Genomic DNA, 19,238 nt, shown 5'->3' with positions numbered 1-19,238 from the left:
TCTCCCCAATATTTCTTCGACCTACCCCTATCTCTTCTGAAACCATCCATGGCCAACCTCTCACACCTCCGCACTGAGACATCTATGTCTCTCCTCTTCACATGCCCAAACCATCTCAGTCTCGCTTCCCGCATCTTGTCTTCCACCGAGGCCACTCCCACCTTGTCCCGAATAGCCTCATTCCTAATCCTGTCACTCCTGGTGTGCCCACACATCCATCTCAACATTCTCCTCTTCACATGCTGGGAAGATAAAAACATAAACAATAAAGTTGTCAACAAAACATTTCATTTAGGTGTACGCTAAATTATAATTATTCCTCTTTTTTTCTTTGGTCAATATCTTGGTCGAACGTTCTAAATTCAGCTCTGTTTTTCTATTCTAGAAATACGTGCAGATTCGTGATTCCTCATTTGCCAAGCAGTGAGTAATCCAAAATTTTCTTTCAGGATTGCCATTTAGCGTAAATTCAACAGCCAACATTGCCGGCAGGATATACTACTTCAATAATTATGAACTTTCCGAAACCAAAGAGAAGATAGTTACAAACTACTACTAGGAAAATAGCCACATCTACATTATGGTACAAATACAAAGAGTTACTCTGCTCTTCAGATTAGAGGGAATAAAAATGTGAATATAGGTACTCTCGAATTTTATAGTACTCTTCAGATAATGGGCCTTCAAGCACGATTTGCTGAATCGCAGCACCTCCAACCTACAAGAAATTATCCACAGAAGTTTCCATAATGAAATCAGGAAAAAGGCTCTGAAAGGCGTAATTTTGCTAGTAATATGAAAAAGATTTTGAGGTATTATCAAAAGTGGCCACCTTTTGACTACCATCACCAACTTTGCGAATGGTCACATACTCCCCGCAACGCAAAGCCCCGCCACCAAATTCTACCTGAAAATGAAATTTGTTGGTGTTAGCAATTTGCTAACCTAAAGCCAAAACATGATTATTAGTAGAAAGATAACATAAAAGAAAAACAAAAAGACCTGGACACCCTTGCTGGCTAGAAATTGCTTGAAATCAGACATTTTTATATCTCCGACTAGAACTGTTTTATGTGGTGGAGCAGGTCCGGAAAGAGGAAGTAAAGAGAACATGTCACTTTCTGTCTTCCCCACTTCAGCATCAACCCATGCTATTTCGTAGTCTCCAAGCTATAATTACAAATGTAAACATGATCAAGGACAAAGGGAAAACACAGACCGCAATACTGATCAAGTAAGATTAGTCTTTGCACGCAATTTCCAGAGCATATGGGGCATAAAGTCTTACACACCAAAGCTTTTAGTACAAACACATGAAATATCTATATCCATTTTCTTACTTCATGCATAGTGGCAAAAGTTTTGTAAATGAATCATTTATTGATGTCGTAGCCATAATATATCCAGCTTACCTTCTTAAAAAGAACTTGGCTCATTAACTTCTCAGAAAGTTGGACCTATCATGGAAGCAAACATATACCAAGGATGTTATACCAGTAATTTTATTTACAAAGGTATAAACCACAAAAGGCATATATAAAGCAAGTAGACTAACCTTATAAGCACACAAATCTGAAGTCACATCAATTGTTTCTTCCAACTGGGGAGCATATACATGCGGACAAACATGTTTCAGACAATGTTGCTTCAAATGCTCAGTGGCTTCAGCTGATCCATGCACCAAGACCTATAAAACAGAATAGCTACAACATGTCAACTAGTTGAAATGCAAGAACTAATGGATTCACACTGTTGAAGAAGAAACGCAGGGCATGGATAGTATAATTTATAGGGAAACAGGCAGAAAGTTCAGGTAATGAATATCATATGGGTGCGTCAAAAGCAGAAAGATGTAAACATGAGTATCCAAATGGCCATTTATCTGCTGCTATTAGGCTTCTATAAAAAATTACCAACTTCAACTAGGAAATAGTGAACCAGGAAAAGGTGTCGCAGCATGAACTAACTGATCCTTGATAGTGGCTAACTGATCCTTGATAGTTAAGGATAAAAACTCATTAATCTATTGTGCATTGTGAACTACACAGTAATCACCTACTAATAGGCCCTTTATCATAATTTGATGCGTCACTTTTTTTCCAATATTCTTTTTTCAAATGAAGGGCGGGACGGGTTCAATTAGCCCCTGCAGATGCTATTACCATTGCTTCCACAACTGTATCCCTCATTTCCAATAAGTTTCAGACTAAGGATCACTGACATCAGTCATCATTTCAGCTTTGAAAGAGAAAAAAGCTAATCAAAGTCTTTGTAGGAAATTTAAATAAATTATGTGAGACTTTCAAAAACTTCGACTCAACTTGCTTCCAAATACAACACTGGTGAAAAGGATATCCTTTGCTTCTTTAAGTAGAAGTAGCTATGAGTGGCACTGAGGTGGAAATTAATAACACTAGCAGTTTTCATCTTACCAAACAAACTACAAATTTTAAGACATGATATAGAACCAGTGAAGCACATGTTGTGTGGGAAAAATGAAAATAGCTTGGTCAATATCAATGAACACTTAATATATGTGAGTTATAGGTCTTCTTTCTTTTGGCATTCCACTTCCCTCAGCAGATAGAGAACAAAGGCCAGCAAGGTCAGTTGACTCACCAGGAAAGGGAGGATATAAATGCTTCTCATTTTTCTCTTAAGGTGGCAAAGGGGGGGTTGGGGGAAAAACATAATTTTCTTCTGAGGTAGTTTAATAGTGTACAACAAAACCCTTTGACAAAGTTGTTAGTGACAAGTATTTCGGCTAAGAAATATAAATTTAACTAATTAGGATGAAGCTATAAAGCCCTCCATTTTACTAAAAACAAGGCATTCTCTGGTCACACAAGTATAAAGATGCAATATCCTATTATTTTAAGAAAACCCATCAAATGACCAAAATATTTCAGATCACTTTATGGGAGATTCTTTCTTCAGGCTAGAAGAAAGCCCCTATTATCCAACTATGCCAAGAATGAATTCAGTGAATGCATGAGGAATAATTTTTTTTTCCTTTGAATACTTGTTTAGAAAAATCGTGAAAGCGTGTGAGTATATGTCATAGATGCAAATTTAGTAATTAATAGTAAAAACAACAGAAAAATGAGAGGCACATCATACAAGAGAGGGAACTGTCAACATCCTGTAAAACACACTAGAAGAATTGTGTTATTACTGATAATAGCAACTTATGCAATGATGGTGCGTGAAAGAAAACGTGATTTCCTTTTATATTAAGTCCACATATTTAGGAATATCAGTTAAAGAAAGAACTTCCATACAAGCTTTAAGGGCGCAACATGAGCAAGAATTGATTTGATTGAACGGCCATCAGAGCGACCCTCGAAGTCCATGTACAACAAGGAACACTTGACTTGGACCTGTGAAAGGAAAAAAGGGAGCAAGGAAATCGGAAGCAAAACATATTATAAAGATGCTAATCAGAATATTCAGTAATTAACATCTTGAACGTTTGCTGATGAGCAAGTGCAATCAGAAAAATAATTAAAATAAAACTTAAAAAAAGAACAGAAAGATAGAAGCACACCATCCAACTTGAAGCTATAGCATGAGTACTATAATCAATGTCATGTTTGTCTCATGCTGAGGGTAAACTAGATAATCAAAACACGATCTGCTCCAATTCTTTTGAGATGGGTGGTGACTGGTGAGGTGGCTTGTTATACTAGGACTTCTATTTAAGGTTAATGAGTACTAACAGCTATATCTGTGTCTTTGTGATATCACAAAGGATGGATCATCAATACTAGAGCTTCAGAATATCTGGAACACACCTCAATAGTTTAAGTGACATTTAACATTTCCACAACTGAAGCAACATTTTCTAAGAGCCAATTTTGTAAGTAAAGAGTGAATTCAGATTCAGACAGTTTGAAGATGCATTGATTTACAGTCAAAATGACTTCCAGTTAGGATCTAATCATATACTCCTCCGTCCCATTCCATCAAAAAGAATGCCAGGGTTTGAAGTATGAACCTATCTAAGATAGGGTGTGAATTAGGATATCGATTTCTCTCTATCTTTAAAATAAAATTCACATATTCACATAAAAGTACTTTAAATCGCAATTTTCATAGTGATAAAACTTTAGAAGCATTTAAAAAATCTCAATCAACGAAAAAAACGTTTGATTCTCCAAACAGTACTAGAGCTCAAAAATTTGGGACAGGGAGTAACTAATTGTTCAACAAGATATTCCACAAATAACATCATCTTTTGCTTCTCATCTCAAAACCATCACGGCCCTGAAGTAATTTCTGAAAAACACAATACTCACCAGAGCATCAAGTGCATTAAGCTTTGACAAGAAAGAAATAAAAAGAAAAATAATAGGTGTATTCTAGCATGGCACAAACTTTGATTGCTCTATTCTATTGTCATCTGTTCATATTGAAAGGGATATTTAGTCCCTGCATTGCATCTCAGAATTCGACGCTCTGATGGGAAGTGGTTGTCTGTGATAAGAAGGAAACAAAAAAGCAAAATAACAGGCCTGCTCTAGCATGAAACAAAAATTGGACGGATCTATTCTAATGTCAATTGTTCATTTTGAAGAGACTGTTTAGTCACTGTGTTGTAGTTAAGATTCTACGCTCTGATACGTTAAAGCAGGCTTTCAAGTAAATTCAGCTTCAAGCCTTTAGCTAGAGTCTGATGTGGTTAAAAAAGAGATCAAGAAGCAAACTGAGACTTACTGTTAACTCGGATGATACGACCTTTGAGGGTGCTGAATCAAGGATTAGGTTAGCTGATCCTTCATCAAGTTTTCCGTTTAGATCTCCATCAACCTAGCAAAAGATTAGAAAGACATCGAATAATTATCCATCAAAGTCAAGGAACTAACAAAACAATTAACCAGAAAACTTTAGCTAGTTGGATGGAGGGAAAGGCAGCAGGATACTCACGATGTGGTAGAGAGACGAAAATTTACCACCTAATAAGGAACATGTCCATCAATTCTTGAGCTGTCAGCCCATGCTATTAAGTTTCAATTACCTTTTTTTTAATCAAGTAATAAAATATTATTAACATTGGGCAAAAAGGATACCCGTATAAAAGGAGTATACCAGAGGGTAGAAAACTTCACAAAAAGATATGCCACGAACGACATTCAATCTTCAATACCTATGGGGACCTCGTGGGTACACCAAAAGGAAGTAAGGGATAAGAGGTTATTCCTGAAGTGTACAAAATCCTTCTCTATTCCATCAAAAGCTCTCCTATTTCTCTCTCTCCATACGGTCCACATAAGTGCTAGTGGAGCAACATCGCATGCTATGCGTCTTCTCCTTCGTCTTCTAACTTAAGGAAGAGACCTTCATTCTTCTTTACAAGAAAGAAAGTAATTACTTGGATCTATTTTTATGCTATTAGTTATTCTGTTGATCCTTCTCCAAACAGGAAAAATCGATTTACAAATCTAGTTCCACAGTGCATCTCTTCTATTTCTCCTAGTAATCTCTACTTATCAACAATAGGTACGCCTCAGTCCCAAACAAGTTGGGTCGGTTGTGTGAATTCTCACTGACCATATTTTCCCATTTCGATTTATCTCAGGCCAACATTACACAAAATAAAAATAGAAATAAAACATCCTACAAGTTCTCTATATTTTCTACTGGCATAAAAATCTCAGATAGGGCTAAGATCCTATAAGGCATAGGAACCAAAATAAATGAACTAACATGACTAAAACATATTCCCGACTAATTGATATCATCTATATAGATATTTCTCTTACATTGTGTCCTATCTTTCGCTACTACTCTCCACTTATTGCAAGACATAAATGATACACGTGGAGATAGCCATTGGATTGAATAGCAGGAAAAAGTTTAAAATCCCCAAATGTGACAGGCACATGGTTCCTGTTTACCATGAATGTCCATGACATATAGTCTTGAAGACGTGTAAACTTTTGAAAGAGTGAGCTTCACGGAAACCATTTGTATGCGAAAGCTGAAACTTTTACATGTAAATTATTCTACTACAAGCTCCATGTCCAAGTAGCATAATGATTTGTTTTTCGGTTAGCGGCCAGGTAGCATAATGATTAACAGGCAAATCAATGTTTCTTTCCATAAGAAACTTAGGAGTGGTTTGGTTACATGCTATATGCGGGAATCATGGAGGGATTGTTTATGCAGTGAACAATAATGAAGAGATTATAATGCGGTGATTAATGATGTAGGGACTGCTGAGCGATGATTAATCATGTAGAGATTTTTTTTGATCAAGAAATTTATCAATTGAGATAAATCATGTAGCGGTTGTTATGCAAGGATTACTTACTTTACGAGCATATTTGTCTTTAATATACTTAAATGCCCGTAATACTAATATAAATATTCATATTCCGGAAAAGGGCCAAATATACCCCTCGTTATACTTAGGGTTCAAATATACCCCTAATGTTATACTTTGGGTCCAAATATACCCCTCCACCGTTGAAGTTGACTAATGTGGAGCCCAATCCCACCTGGCATTAATATTTTAATAAAGTGAATATCATGTGGTATGCCACCTCACTAACCAAACCCAATTTTACCCCCCCCCCCCCCCCCAACCTCCCCTCCACCATTGCTACCCATTATGCCCACCACTGAATGAAGAAAATACCATCTGTTGCTTTGGGTTGTATCGACGCCCCCTGAGATTTTTCCTTTTCCCACTTTTCAGAAGAAAAAAAAACAAGAAATATAATTACCAATTTTCCACTTGAAATTCAGATGAAGAAAATCTCTCCTGCTGTTATCTTCTGTCTCTGCACAGTTTTTAGATAGAGAAATTCTGTTTTTTCCGACAGAAAAGTAATTCATGTGAAGCTGAGAATGTTAGCTGCCGGAAAACGTAGTCGTAGGTGACAATGGCAATCAGCGCCGGTGGTGAGCATAATGGGTAGCAATGGTGGAGGGGGAGGTGCTATGAGGGGGAAGGGGTGTGGGGTAAAATTGGGTTTGGTTAGTGAGGTGGCATGCCATGGTATTCACTTTATTAAAATATTAATGCCATGTGGGATTGGGCTCCACTTTAGTCAACTTTAATGGTGGAGGGGTATATTTGGACCCAAAGTATAACGTTAGGGGTATATTTGAACCCAAAGTATAACAAGGGGTACATTTGGCACTTATTCAATTGTACAGGGGTATATTTGGCCCTTTTCCGTTCTTATTCCATATTCTATCGCATAAAATAATACATAGATTCTGCCTAACTTGCTGTAAACATTGCATAAAAATTTGCAGGAATTACTTTTCCTTATACAGCCAACCGCGATGCATACGTTATGCAAAGATTATATTTTATAATCCCACTAACCAATGACCCTATATGACATATTTCAGACCGGTTACACTTAGTAACCCCAAAATAGATTTTAAGCCATATGGAAATAATTGTAGGACCCTACATGAGCTATGACGTAAATAAAAGTTCAGGTATATGAGAAATTCTAGTTCAGAAAGTACTCAAGCCACCATTAATATCTATCAGATACTCTGATGATGTGCATGAATACATTTGAACAATCTTCATCAAAATGACACAAAGTTCACTTTTCTTGACTCAGAATGGATTAGTTAAATTATCTGCATTGAACAACCAAACATACAAAGGCGATACTGAAACAAGCAGATAACTATTCAATTGCTCAATTGAAGGCACATAAGACCAACTTTAACTCACATGCATTGACGACTGCTCCATGTTGTCATCTTTGACCACATAATCATCTGGATTGATGACCTCACCAAAGTCATCCCACTCAGAGGTGTTATCATAGAAAGGGAACATTGGGGCTACGCTAGATGATGGTGGAACAAATCCATCAATCAACACGTCCTTGAAAGCACCACTGTGCAGACCAGCAGCTGTCAATATGATAAGACCTATGATTAACTTAAACATCAAAAAGTTCTAAAAAGAAGTCCGTGTGTGGATACTAAAGAGTCAATATGTTGTGTGCTTAGTTGTTTAGATTCTCTCTTCAATATAAAGTTGAGCTAAGTGTGCCTGTTATTTGCTTAGCGTTTCATAAATCTCCCTTCAATATTTTTAATTTGAAGGTTTAACCCAAACCTAACCAAACTTAATTCAGGTAAATCTTAACCAGCAATATACAGCCAGATTCGAAAGTGATACACAACCAGCAGTAATCAGCAAACAAATATTTTGTTTATCCACATGCGCCATCAGGACTTATGTGATCAAAGTAAGAGTGAGAGTCAAGGTTCAGAAGAGTATTCAGATAGAGGATGTGGACGAATAGTGAAGTGGAAAAGGCTGGGGCTCAAGCAGGTTCAATAAAGCAGGACCCACAAAGTAAGGAACTCCAATGATGCATTCAGCCTGTATGGTTCTTTTTTTTTTTTTTTTTGTGGTTGTTGTGTGTGTGTGTGTGTGGTGGGGGACGCGGGCGGGGGGGGGGGGGGGGGGGGGAGGGGAGTGTTGGGTGATCTTGAAATGTTCTAAAGTTTCAAAGATTGATGTCAAAGAAAAGAATATCCATTTTAAAAGGTTCTATATACTCTCAAGTATGATGACACAATGTGCATGGTGCCAGATGTAGAATGTTTTCTTTCACATATCAGCAAATTGTACTATACCATTGGAGGAAGGATGTGTGACACTGGTATCAATGACCATGGGGTCACTCGTGACGACTTCGGCCCCAACAGACGCTTTTGATTCCTCCTCTTTAACGAGTGTAGCTTTGAGAGCTTCTTCCCTTTTTATCCTATTCTGCTCCTCCTCATAAGCAGCCAACTCCTCACCAACCAAGGGAATTCTCCGTGACATAGTAACTTTAACAGCTTTAGGAGGTGGATCTGACTGAAGTATACGTGCCAACGTGCCAAACTATATTCAAGTCAAAGGCATCAGTAAAAACATAAGCATACATAAATTGAAGATATAAATAGAAGCAAGATACAATTTCCACAAAGTAAGAAGCCCTGTATGAAGATATTTGAAGTGTTTATCAGTACAAATGGTTGTTTTATTTATTTCATGCAAGTTGAACAAAAGCAAGGAAAGGTGAACCACTTTCCAAGACTGAAATGAGCTGTCACTACGAAACAAACTACTACTATCTTAACAAAACGTGGCACAATAAAATCCACCCAAATTACAAATAGGAATATTCATGCATCCACAAGTAATAAAGATATTCTAACAGACGAGTATCTTTGGATCTCAAAAGGGTTGAAACCAACATGTCTAACTCCAAATTAGCATAAAATAATACTGATTGCAGTCCAAACCTTGAAACAGGAATAATTAATCGGAATACAAGCTCACCTGCCCTCGCTCGGTGAACATAACAAGATTCTTTGGATCAGCAGCCCATTCAACAAAGAGGTCATGCGAAAATCCAGCTTCTAAACTAGCCATGGAAGCCATAACAACCTACACACCGCATACATATCAACTGAGAACGCATAAAGATGACTACTCATTTACTAAAGATGCAGTGAAGTGAACCTTCGGTCCAGGAGCCTCTCCAAGACCACTCTTATTGATCACGAGCTTAATTTTCCTGCATATGTTGTAAACCCTCCATTAGACTTCTAACCAATACTATTCTAAAAGAGGGGAGTTTGAAATCGAAATACTGATAGACCAAATAACCCCAAAAAGCTGAGTGACTATAATACCCTTCAATTAATAAATAAATTATCCTTCATAAGCCAGTAGGTTAACATTTTATTTTGGAGTTTCAGACTCTTAACAAGAGATGCGCATGCAATGCATGTGTCCATAAACTAGTAAACATATAAATATAGAAAGCATTAAGTAACACAATTCGTGCTGACTATTACAAATGTTAGTTAGAAGAATGTCATTTGAAGGGAGAAAAGGAAAAGGCGATAACAATACTTTTATCGCACTACTTTGCATCTTGTTGAGCAATATTTGACAGATCACCACTTGACTTAATAGAAATACCAACATTTTGGCTATAGTTTCATATGTGAAAGCAAAACAACCAATAAAAGGTTAATATGATGCCACACTCACCTTCCAAAATGGAGCATATTATCCAGATTTGTAAACCCACTCCAAGAAAGAAAAGCAGAATAAGAAAATAAAATAAAGAGCATGTCTTCAACCTTAAGGAGGCTTAATCTGACACAACTAGATATTCTTAGCGTTGCCCATTACCCAGTCTAATGGATGATTCCCAAAAAAACCTTCATCCGATCTCCAAGAACCAGATGCAATATTCGAACATATATCCAAACAAAAAGGACAAATAAGGAAAAAAGAACGCAGGAGGTCACTAGACAGTTCAAATCTTTACAAACTTTCTTTAATTATGCTTGATTGTAATCTGATAGAAGGGTAATCTGTTTTTTATTGTTTACCTGATCCAAAAAAAAAAAAAAAGAAGGGTAATCCCTTGAATTTATTTTTATTTTTCTTCTTTTTAGGATAAGTAGAAGGGTGATCCCTTGACAGAGGTATGAACAGTTTGAGAGCCGAAGCTATTAAAGCATAGGCATATACAAGTTTCTTTGCTAACTAACTAGAGGAGCAACTTAAGGGAAATGTTATGCTGAGGCTTCAGTAACCTCCAAGAATGATAGACAACTGAAAGTAAACCCCACTCAGACAATCATCATTGAAGCAAGTCATTTCATTAACTAAAATCTCTTCGAGTTTGACAAAATGTGAAGTATATTAGCCTTACCTTAAAAGAAAAGCATTGTCACGAGTGTGCTCAAAAGATTTTGCAATTGAATCGCTCATCCACTCAAGGAAGCTCTTTACAAAGTCAATAGTACTTGAGGCTACGTATGATAGAAAATAGATGGGAGTGGATAACTGCTTTTGTGCCCAGTGCTGCAATTTTCACCAAAACCAGCAAACAGAATAACTAGTCAATAACTTCTTCTTTTTTTTTTTTTTTCGAGAAAGTAACAACTAGAATAACTAGTTAATAAGTTGCAGACGGAAAAAGATAAAATATCTCATGTATGCACCTGTTCCAATGTCAAGATGAGCTCCAAAACTCGACCAGCAGTATCAACAGGTAGTAATACATTTCCCCCAACATTTACAGTTTTCTCTATGGCATCTATAGGAAAAAGACAAATACATTAGACCAGAACCAAGAACCTAAACAAAATTATGACCTGGAAGATCTAAAGGTATTTGTCACTTCCCCTAAACCAAAGCAGTCTGAAGGACAAGACATTCTGAGATTCAAAGTTCTTCAAACTCAAAACTAACTATGTTTTTTGTTTTGAATGGGGATAAGGGAAGACCAAATGATAATCTGAAAGTCCTCAAGTTAGTAATTGTAAAATTTATAAAATGTGTCTCGTGTATTCGGTAATTCCCCTAAACCAATGAACTCTGAAGGACAAGCAATTCTGAGTTCCAAAAAATTCTTCAAAATAAAAAGGAACAATAATTACCCAGAAACTCTTGGTCCCTTTGGCGCCTAGAAGGTTGATTGTTTAAAGCATTAAAGGCGTCCGTTATTAGAACAGCTGGACGGACAAAAGACTCTAAAACAGTTCCGTTCAAATGCCTGACAGGAAAAAAAAAAGAGATTATAATATTAGGATCACAGTAGAGTAGAATCCTTCAACTGGATAACAAGACTGTTCTAGTTTTACCTTTCCTTACGGTGATTAAAGTCAACAGCGTATATGACATCCTCCCCATCTTTTGTTATCCTCCAGGTGGTACCTCCTAACAGATGACCAGCTACCAGTGGAGCAATCACGATTCCTTCTCCTTTTCCTACAATTAAAACAGCAGTTCCATCTAGTAATTAAGCGATGTTGTAACTACTTCAAAATGAGTTGGTAGTCAAGACTTGCGACCAATCAAGCTATTAAAAAGCAGTTGAATTTTTACTCATCAATGTCATGGGCAACTTTACCTCCTAGACAATATGAAGGATGATACAAGATTATACTTGATAAAATAAACCAGAATACAAAATGGACATGAGGTGAATTTGATAAAGGTGGAGCAACATACTAAACAAGAAAAGAAACCTACCAGACATGTAATGATTTTGAGAGTAGGTTAATCTGGTCACATTTTGGAATGCAGAATCAATGTCATCCAAGGTGAATAAATCAAACTCTGAAACTTTCTGCACAAGAGGAGAGTGTCAATAGACTTACTTCTACTCGATCAAATACTCAAAAACAAGAGGCACAAATGATCCTATCAGACACTGGATGTTTAGTTTCTCAGCAGCCAAATATTGCTGTTTAGGTCCCGAAATCCCAATAGGGGCATCATTCCATTTCTTCCTCTCTCTTTTTTTCCTTCAAAAATTCTGAACCCTATTAGTAGAAGAAAACAAGATATGAAATTAAGTGACACTCAAGTTAGTATATTTGTGACTGATAGGTTAGTCACATTTACCAATTTTATTTCCAGAGCTCTTACTTCTTCTCTAATTTGAAAGGGTTGGCTAGCATCAAAGGTCACCTTAATACCAAGTAGATAGTAACTGAATGAGTAATCTGCATTCCTAGTTTACTATGCAAATGATTAAGAGACAGAAACTTAATTAGTCCTTTTGTCAATCCGCAGAACATATTGCAAGACAGCAAGAGTCAAAGTTTGCCTTTTCCTTCGTTCTCTTTTCCTTGTTCTAATGAAGACAGTTTGAAATGTACAAACAGGAGCGTCAAACATTGGCTGGTAAACTTGTGTATTTTGCCTCAGTTAAACTCTCCGTAGGACATACATAAATCTTTAAGCACCTTGAAACCTATAGCTCGACATAATTCATTGCAAAGCTAAAAACTCAAACACGGCATCACTGTCAAGGACAGACGCTTAACATACAGGCGAAATGCTCGATTATAAAGCTTATAACCTAAGCAATTATCAACAGATAACAAGGGCATTCCATGATTCATCGATAATACGAGAGCAAAGCTTCACCTTGCGTGAGAGATACTGATCATACATAGTTAGTAACCCTAGTCTGTAGACTGGTTCAGTAGCATAAACAGGAGCAGAAAGACCAAGTTGTTTCATAGCATAGGGCAAAGCACCAAGATGAAATGTATCAGGGTGCGAAATCAATACCGCATCCACCGTTGAAGCCACCCTGAGCATTAACACAATATTTTCAGCACAGAATAGTTGAAAAGACACTAAGGGTGTGTTTGTTATGGAGAAAATGTTTTCCAATTTTTCCATGTTTGGTCGGTCAATATGTTATTTTCTCTGGGAGAACAAATGACTTCCCTAATGGAAGTAATGAAAACAAGTATCATAAGTGATATTCCAAGTTCATTGTCTCCGCCCCACCCCAATAATATTTTGCTAGACTACATATAAATGATTAACAAACACTAGAAAATAAGTAAGAAAGAAAACATTTTCCTTTCATACCAAACACACCCTAAATAGATGAAAATATCCCATTCCAATAACTAGCTATCAGTTGTCAAATGCACAAGACAGCACTTGTTTTTTTTTTTTTTGCAGTGAGAAATTAAATACATTTGAAGTGAAATAGAAGTGGACCTGGAAAGAGGTTCGAGGAGAGAAGTATCAAATTGGTCATTCCAACCACAATCAATGAGGAAATTGAAGGCGTCAATGGAGACGAGGTAAGAGAGAGGGTTCTCATTGTACACTCCACTCAGTGGCGTCACCTGAACCGACGTTCCCATACCGCCGTCTATGTCCGGTGAAGATCGGGATTTAGCTGCGGTTTTTCTTTTTACACTACTAGATGATGGAAGCCCAATACACATTTAATTATAAGTCATTTTAAAATGGAACGGGCTTGATTCAAGTTTTAATTATTGAGTTGAGTTGGCTAAATTTGATTAGTTATTAAGGGGCTTTGAGCTTGCCCAATAATTTTATTTTTGATACTTTGGCCCTTTATTTTATTTTTAATACTTTATCCTTAAGTTTTATTTTTAACATTTTAATCTTAAACTTTATTTTTAATACTTTGTCCCAAAGTTTTATTTTTAACATTTTGACTCAATCGCTATAAACCCTAAAATACAAAAATCGGGGGGAAAAAAATCCTCTTCAGCGTCGTTTCCTCCATTTTTGTTCTTCCCATATGTTCTTCGTGCTGCTTTCTTCTTCTTCTTCTCTTCTTCTTCTTCTTCTTCTTGGTTCGCCCCTGCTTTCTTCTTCTTCTTCTTCTTGGTTCGCCCCTGCTTTCTTCTTCTTCTTCTTCTTCATCCGCCATTGCTCAAGTAAAAAAATCATCCGATTTTACAATTTTTTTATTGAATGTCATTGGTGTAGCACTGGCATTACTTCATAAGTGTTTTCGGGTCCATTGGTAAGTTAAACAATACTGTTCTTTCAATTGTTCATCTGGGTATAGTTGCCTTATTTGCTGATTTTCCCAGATTCATAGTTACAGCAGTATAGTTGTTGCAACAAGTTCTAAAGCTGCTGTGTAAGAGCTTTTGAACTTTTTGCATTAGTTGTTGTGGTCCTAGTGTTTCTGCAAGAGTTGTTGATAAATTATGAAGTTGTTGCAACAGATTTACTAATCTGTTGCAACAATACAAAAAATGTGAATAAATAATTTACAACAGCTGTTGTACTTTATGCAATAACTGTGAAATCTGTTGGAGAGCTCCTACTCTTTCCAACAACTGAGTTACTTGTTGCAACAAGTATGATACTTGCTGCATCAATTACAGCAGTTGTTGGACATATTTTACAGTTGTTGGATGAAACAGAGACTGAAGCTGTCTCCAACAAATAAGTGAGTTGTTGCAACTAGTAACCTACTTGTTGCAACAAATATGTTATTTGTTTCAATAAGTCACTTAGTTGTTGCATTTTGTTATGAAAGAGACAAAAACTGAAGCTGTCTCCAACAAGTAATCAAGTAGTTGGAACAGGTTACATACTTGTTGCAACAAGTATGCTAGTTGTTCTAACAATTCATATAATTGTTCCATTTTGTTATGAAACAGAGACAGAGACTGAAGCTGTCTCCAACAAATAAGTGAGTTGTTGCAACTAGTAACCTACTTGTTGCAACAAGTCAGTTATTTTTTTCAACAAGTCACTTAGTTATTGCATTTTGTTATCAAACAGACAAATTGAAGCTGTCTCCAACAAGTTACCAAGTAGTTGGAACAAGTTACATACTTGTTGCAACAAGTACGTTAGTTGTTCCAACAAGTCATATAGTTGTTCCACTTTGATATGAGACAGAGAAAAAACTAAAGCTATCTCCAACAAATAAGCGAGTTGTTGCAACTAGTAACCTACTTGTCACAACAAGTCAGTTATTTGTTCCAAAAAGTCATTTAAAGTTGTGATTAAGTTAACTAATTTGGGTCCAAAATTACGGGAAAAACCCACTCAACTATGAACTTAATCATAAATTTAAGTGGCCTTTGGGCTTGGGGTGGTCAAAGCTGTCACCTAGAGTAATTTCAACACTTGACATTCAAGCATTGTAATTACTAGTTGTGACAACTTTGAACATCCAAGCTCAAAGGCCGTTCAAAGTTGTGATTAAGTTAACTAATTTTGGTCCAAAATTACAGGAAAAAATCACTCAACTATGAACTTAATCATAAATTTAAGTGGCCTTTGACTTGCCCTGGTCATGACTGATTTTCTTAAAACAAAATATCTTCAGGCACCATTAATGGGGGACTCAATAATAATAGGTGTTGATTGCCATGGTGAATGGATCGAGGTGAACAATCGATATATTTGGCGATGGAAAGGTAGTCACATGTTAGAGACGATAGCGATGACTGTCCCAAGAGATGTTGACTTTGATGATTTTGTGAACTTAATCATTAACTATTGTGAATTAACTTGTGAACCGAAAGACCTTGTCATCACTTACATGCATAGCTCTTTTAAAAATCAGAGGGTCTTGCTTTTTAAGATAACCGATCAGAGTCGTTTGCGTACTTATTTGAAAGATGTAGCTAGGCCCATTTTAAGGGTATACGTGGTTGGAAGCCCGGTCGAGAACCATAATTTAGCTCAAGACCAACAAGATGTATTAAATGATAAATTGGAAGGGGTGGATATGGATATTCCAGATAATAGAAGTGCGAAGCCCCATGGAAGTGGGGGTGAGCCGATCCCTATACCCGAACTTGCGAGTAATACACCGTGTGCTGCACAATCGTCACAGTCCAGCCATGTTCAAGATGACGAAACAGGTTTTTATAAAGGAATGTCATTCAATTCGCGAAATGTGTATTGCTTTAGATGTGAACATCTGAAGTGCAAGTGGTGGCCAAGGGATGTGAAGATTTTAAGTTCTAACAAACACGGAAGAAGGTGGACAAAGAGGGCTATGCGGAAAAACAAATGCTCCTTATGCAAAACAGTTGGCCACAAAAAAAAAAAAACATGTCCAAGCCGAAATGCTCCATAGTTGTAGATTGCATTGTGTGTTAATAATAGTTATCTGTTGGATCTTTATGACATTTTAATGTTATTATTTCTTAACATGGTAAGTTATATTCTTGGTGATTATGAACTTGGTTTATATGATATGTTGTTCGTGTTCAAATCACTAATGTAAATATTCTTGTTAATTAATTGTTGTACAGTTTCCAACAAGTAATGAATTTGTTGCAACAACTCTGTAACTTGTTGGGTTTTATCGAACAAGTAACAGGACTTGTTGCAGCAACTAGTAAATCGTTGAACATATTACAAAAAATCGGAGTTTTTAAGCAGATGCAACTAAGTTATATGTTGGGTTTTTTCTAACAAGTGGAGTGACTCAAGTTTTAATTAGGGATAAGGCATCATTACCCCCATCACCTAGTAGCATTTTTGCTACGACACACCTTACCTAATTTTTTGTCCTATCACCCCCCTAAACTATGACGTGGCAAGGAGAGTGTGTTTCACTCTCTTTGAGAGGGTGAGAAACATAAAAAACGGGAAAACTTATTTTTTTTTCTTAAAAATTCGTATTTTCTTAAAATATGAATATAATTCTAGTTTTCCACATTTTAAAAAAATAATTAATTTTTTCAAAATTTTATATAAAAAAATCAATTTTTTTTCAAATTTTGACAAGAAAAACAATTTTTCCGGATTTTATTTGAAAAATAAAAGTGCCCTAAGAAAATGAAATCATGAAAATCAAGATCTTTTAAGACATTTTTAAAAAAATAACCAAGCTTTCCATATTTTTAACAAATCCATTTTTCCATATTTTAAAAAAAAATTCATGTTTTCAGTTTTTAAAAAAAAAAACATATGGGTTTTAAAAAAAAAATCAAATTTTCAATTTTTTTTTAAAAAGGGTTTTAAATTTATTTATTTTTAAAGAAAATTCAGTTTTTTAATTCGCGTTTTCAGTTTTTTTTTTTTTTAAAACAGGTTTTAAAAATAATTTTTTTAAAAGAAAAATCAGTTTTTTATTTTTTTATTCTTAAAAATTGACACGTAAGTTGAAATTTTTATTTAGTGATAAACAATGCAAAATCAAACAAGTGGAGTGACTTGTTACAGAAAATGAGTAACTTGTTGCGTCTTATCCAGCAAGAGTAAGGACTTGTTCAACAACTTACTCAGTTTGCTGCAACAGATACTACACTTGCTGCAACAGATACTAAACTTGCTCCAACAGATACTACATCTGTTGAAACAGATACTACTTGATTCACCCACATTTAGTGATCAATAGAGGGAATCAGCCACATTTAGTGATAAATAGTGGAAAATCAATCATATTTATTGATCAATATATATACTTAAGCAATTTCATGGTATTTTGGGTCAGGATAGATGATCAACTAAGTCCAATACGCAATAAATGGAGTGATCATTAGAGTGAATTGATGGGATTTACCCACATTTAGTGATAAACAATGGAAATCAATCATAGTTATTGATTAATATATATACTTAAGCAATTTCATGGTATTTTGGGTCAGGATAGATGATCAACTAAGTCCAATACGCAATAAATGGAGTGATCATTAGAGTGAATTGATGGGATTCACCCACATTTAGTGATAAACAATGAAAATCAATCATAGTTATTGATTAATATATATACTTAAGCAATTTCATGGTGTTTTGGGTCAGGATAGATGATCAACAAAGTCCAATACGCACTAAATGGAGTGATCATTGGAGTGAATTGATGGGATTCACCCGCATTTAGTGATAAATAATGGAAATCAATCATAGTTATTGATTAATATATATACTTAAGCAATTTCATGGTGTTTTGGGTCAAGATAGATGATCAACTAAGTCCAATACGCACTAAATAGAGTGATCATTGGAGTGAATTGATGGGATTCACCCACATTTAGTGATAAATAATGGAAATCAATCATAGTTATTGATTAATATATATACTTAAGCAATTTCATGGTGTTTTGGGTCAGGATAGATGATCAACTAAGTCCAATACGCACTAAATGGAGTGATCATTGAAGTGAATTGATGGGATTCACCCACATTTAGTGATAAACAATGGAAATCAATCATATTTATTGATCAATATATATACTTAAGCAATTTCATGGTGTTTTGGGTCAGGATAGATGATCAACTAAGTCCAATACGCACTAAATGGAGTGATCATTGAAGTGAATTGATGGGATTCACCCACATTTAGTGATAAACAATGGAAATCAATCATATTTATTGATCAATATATATACTTAAGCAATTTCATGGTATTTTGGGTCAGGATAGATGATCAACTAAGTCCAATACGCACTAAATGGAGTGATCATTGAAGTGAATTGATGAGATTCACCCACATTTAGTGATAAACAATGAAAATCAATCATAGTTATTGATTAATATATATACTTAAGCAATTTCATGGTGTTTTGGGTCAGGATAGATGATCAACTAAGTCCAATGCGCACTAAATGGAGTGATCATTGGAGTGAATTGATGGGATTCACCCACATTTAGTGATAAATAATGGAAATCAATCATAGTTATTGATTAATATATATACTTAAGCAATTTCATGGTGTTTTGGGTCAGGATAGATGATCAACTAAGTCCAATACGCACTAAATGGAGTGATCATTGAAGTGAATTGATGGGATTCACCCACATTTAGTGATAAACAATGGAAATCAATCATAGTTATTGATCAATATATATACTTAAGCAATTTCATGGTGTTTTGAGTCAGGATAGATGATCAACTAAGTCCAATACGCAATAAATGGAGTGATCATTGAAGTGAATTGATGGGATTCACCCACATTTAGTGACAAAC

General features: G+C 35.7%; 1 protein-coding gene across 1 annotated transcript; it reads right to left on the bottom strand.

Moving 5' to 3' along the window:
• Positions 1-424: 424 nt before the first annotated feature.
• Positions 425-13,762, bottom strand: LOC132631921 (cleavage and polyadenylation specificity factor subunit 2). Its single transcript, XM_060347659.1, has 18 exons — positions 13,532-13,762; positions 12,941-13,109; positions 12,038-12,134; positions 11,647-11,773; positions 11,443-11,558; positions 11,005-11,099; positions 10,713-10,864; positions 9,503-9,557; positions 9,320-9,427; positions 8,626-8,878; positions 7,706-7,890; positions 4,717-4,809; positions 3,282-3,380; positions 1,556-1,687; positions 1,413-1,457; positions 1,003-1,170; positions 833-907; positions 425-718 (listed from the first exon to the last, which is right to left on the bottom strand). The coding sequence occupies exons 1-18, from the start codon at positions 13,678-13,680 to the stop codon at positions 617-619; spliced, it is 2,220 nt and encodes a 739-aa protein (XP_060203642.1). The 5' UTR covers positions 13,681-13,762; the 3' UTR covers positions 425-616.
• Positions 13,763-19,238: the final 5,476 nt, after the last annotated feature.

This window comes from Lycium barbarum, chromosome 3, assembly GCF_019175385.1.
Source record: "Lycium barbarum isolate Lr01 chromosome 3, ASM1917538v2, whole genome shotgun sequence".
NCBI classification, from domain to species: domain Eukaryota; kingdom Viridiplantae; phylum Streptophyta; class Magnoliopsida; order Solanales; family Solanaceae; genus Lycium; species Lycium barbarum.
Note: the sequence above shows the minus strand (reverse complement) of the source record. Positions and strands in the feature narration are given on the sequence as shown.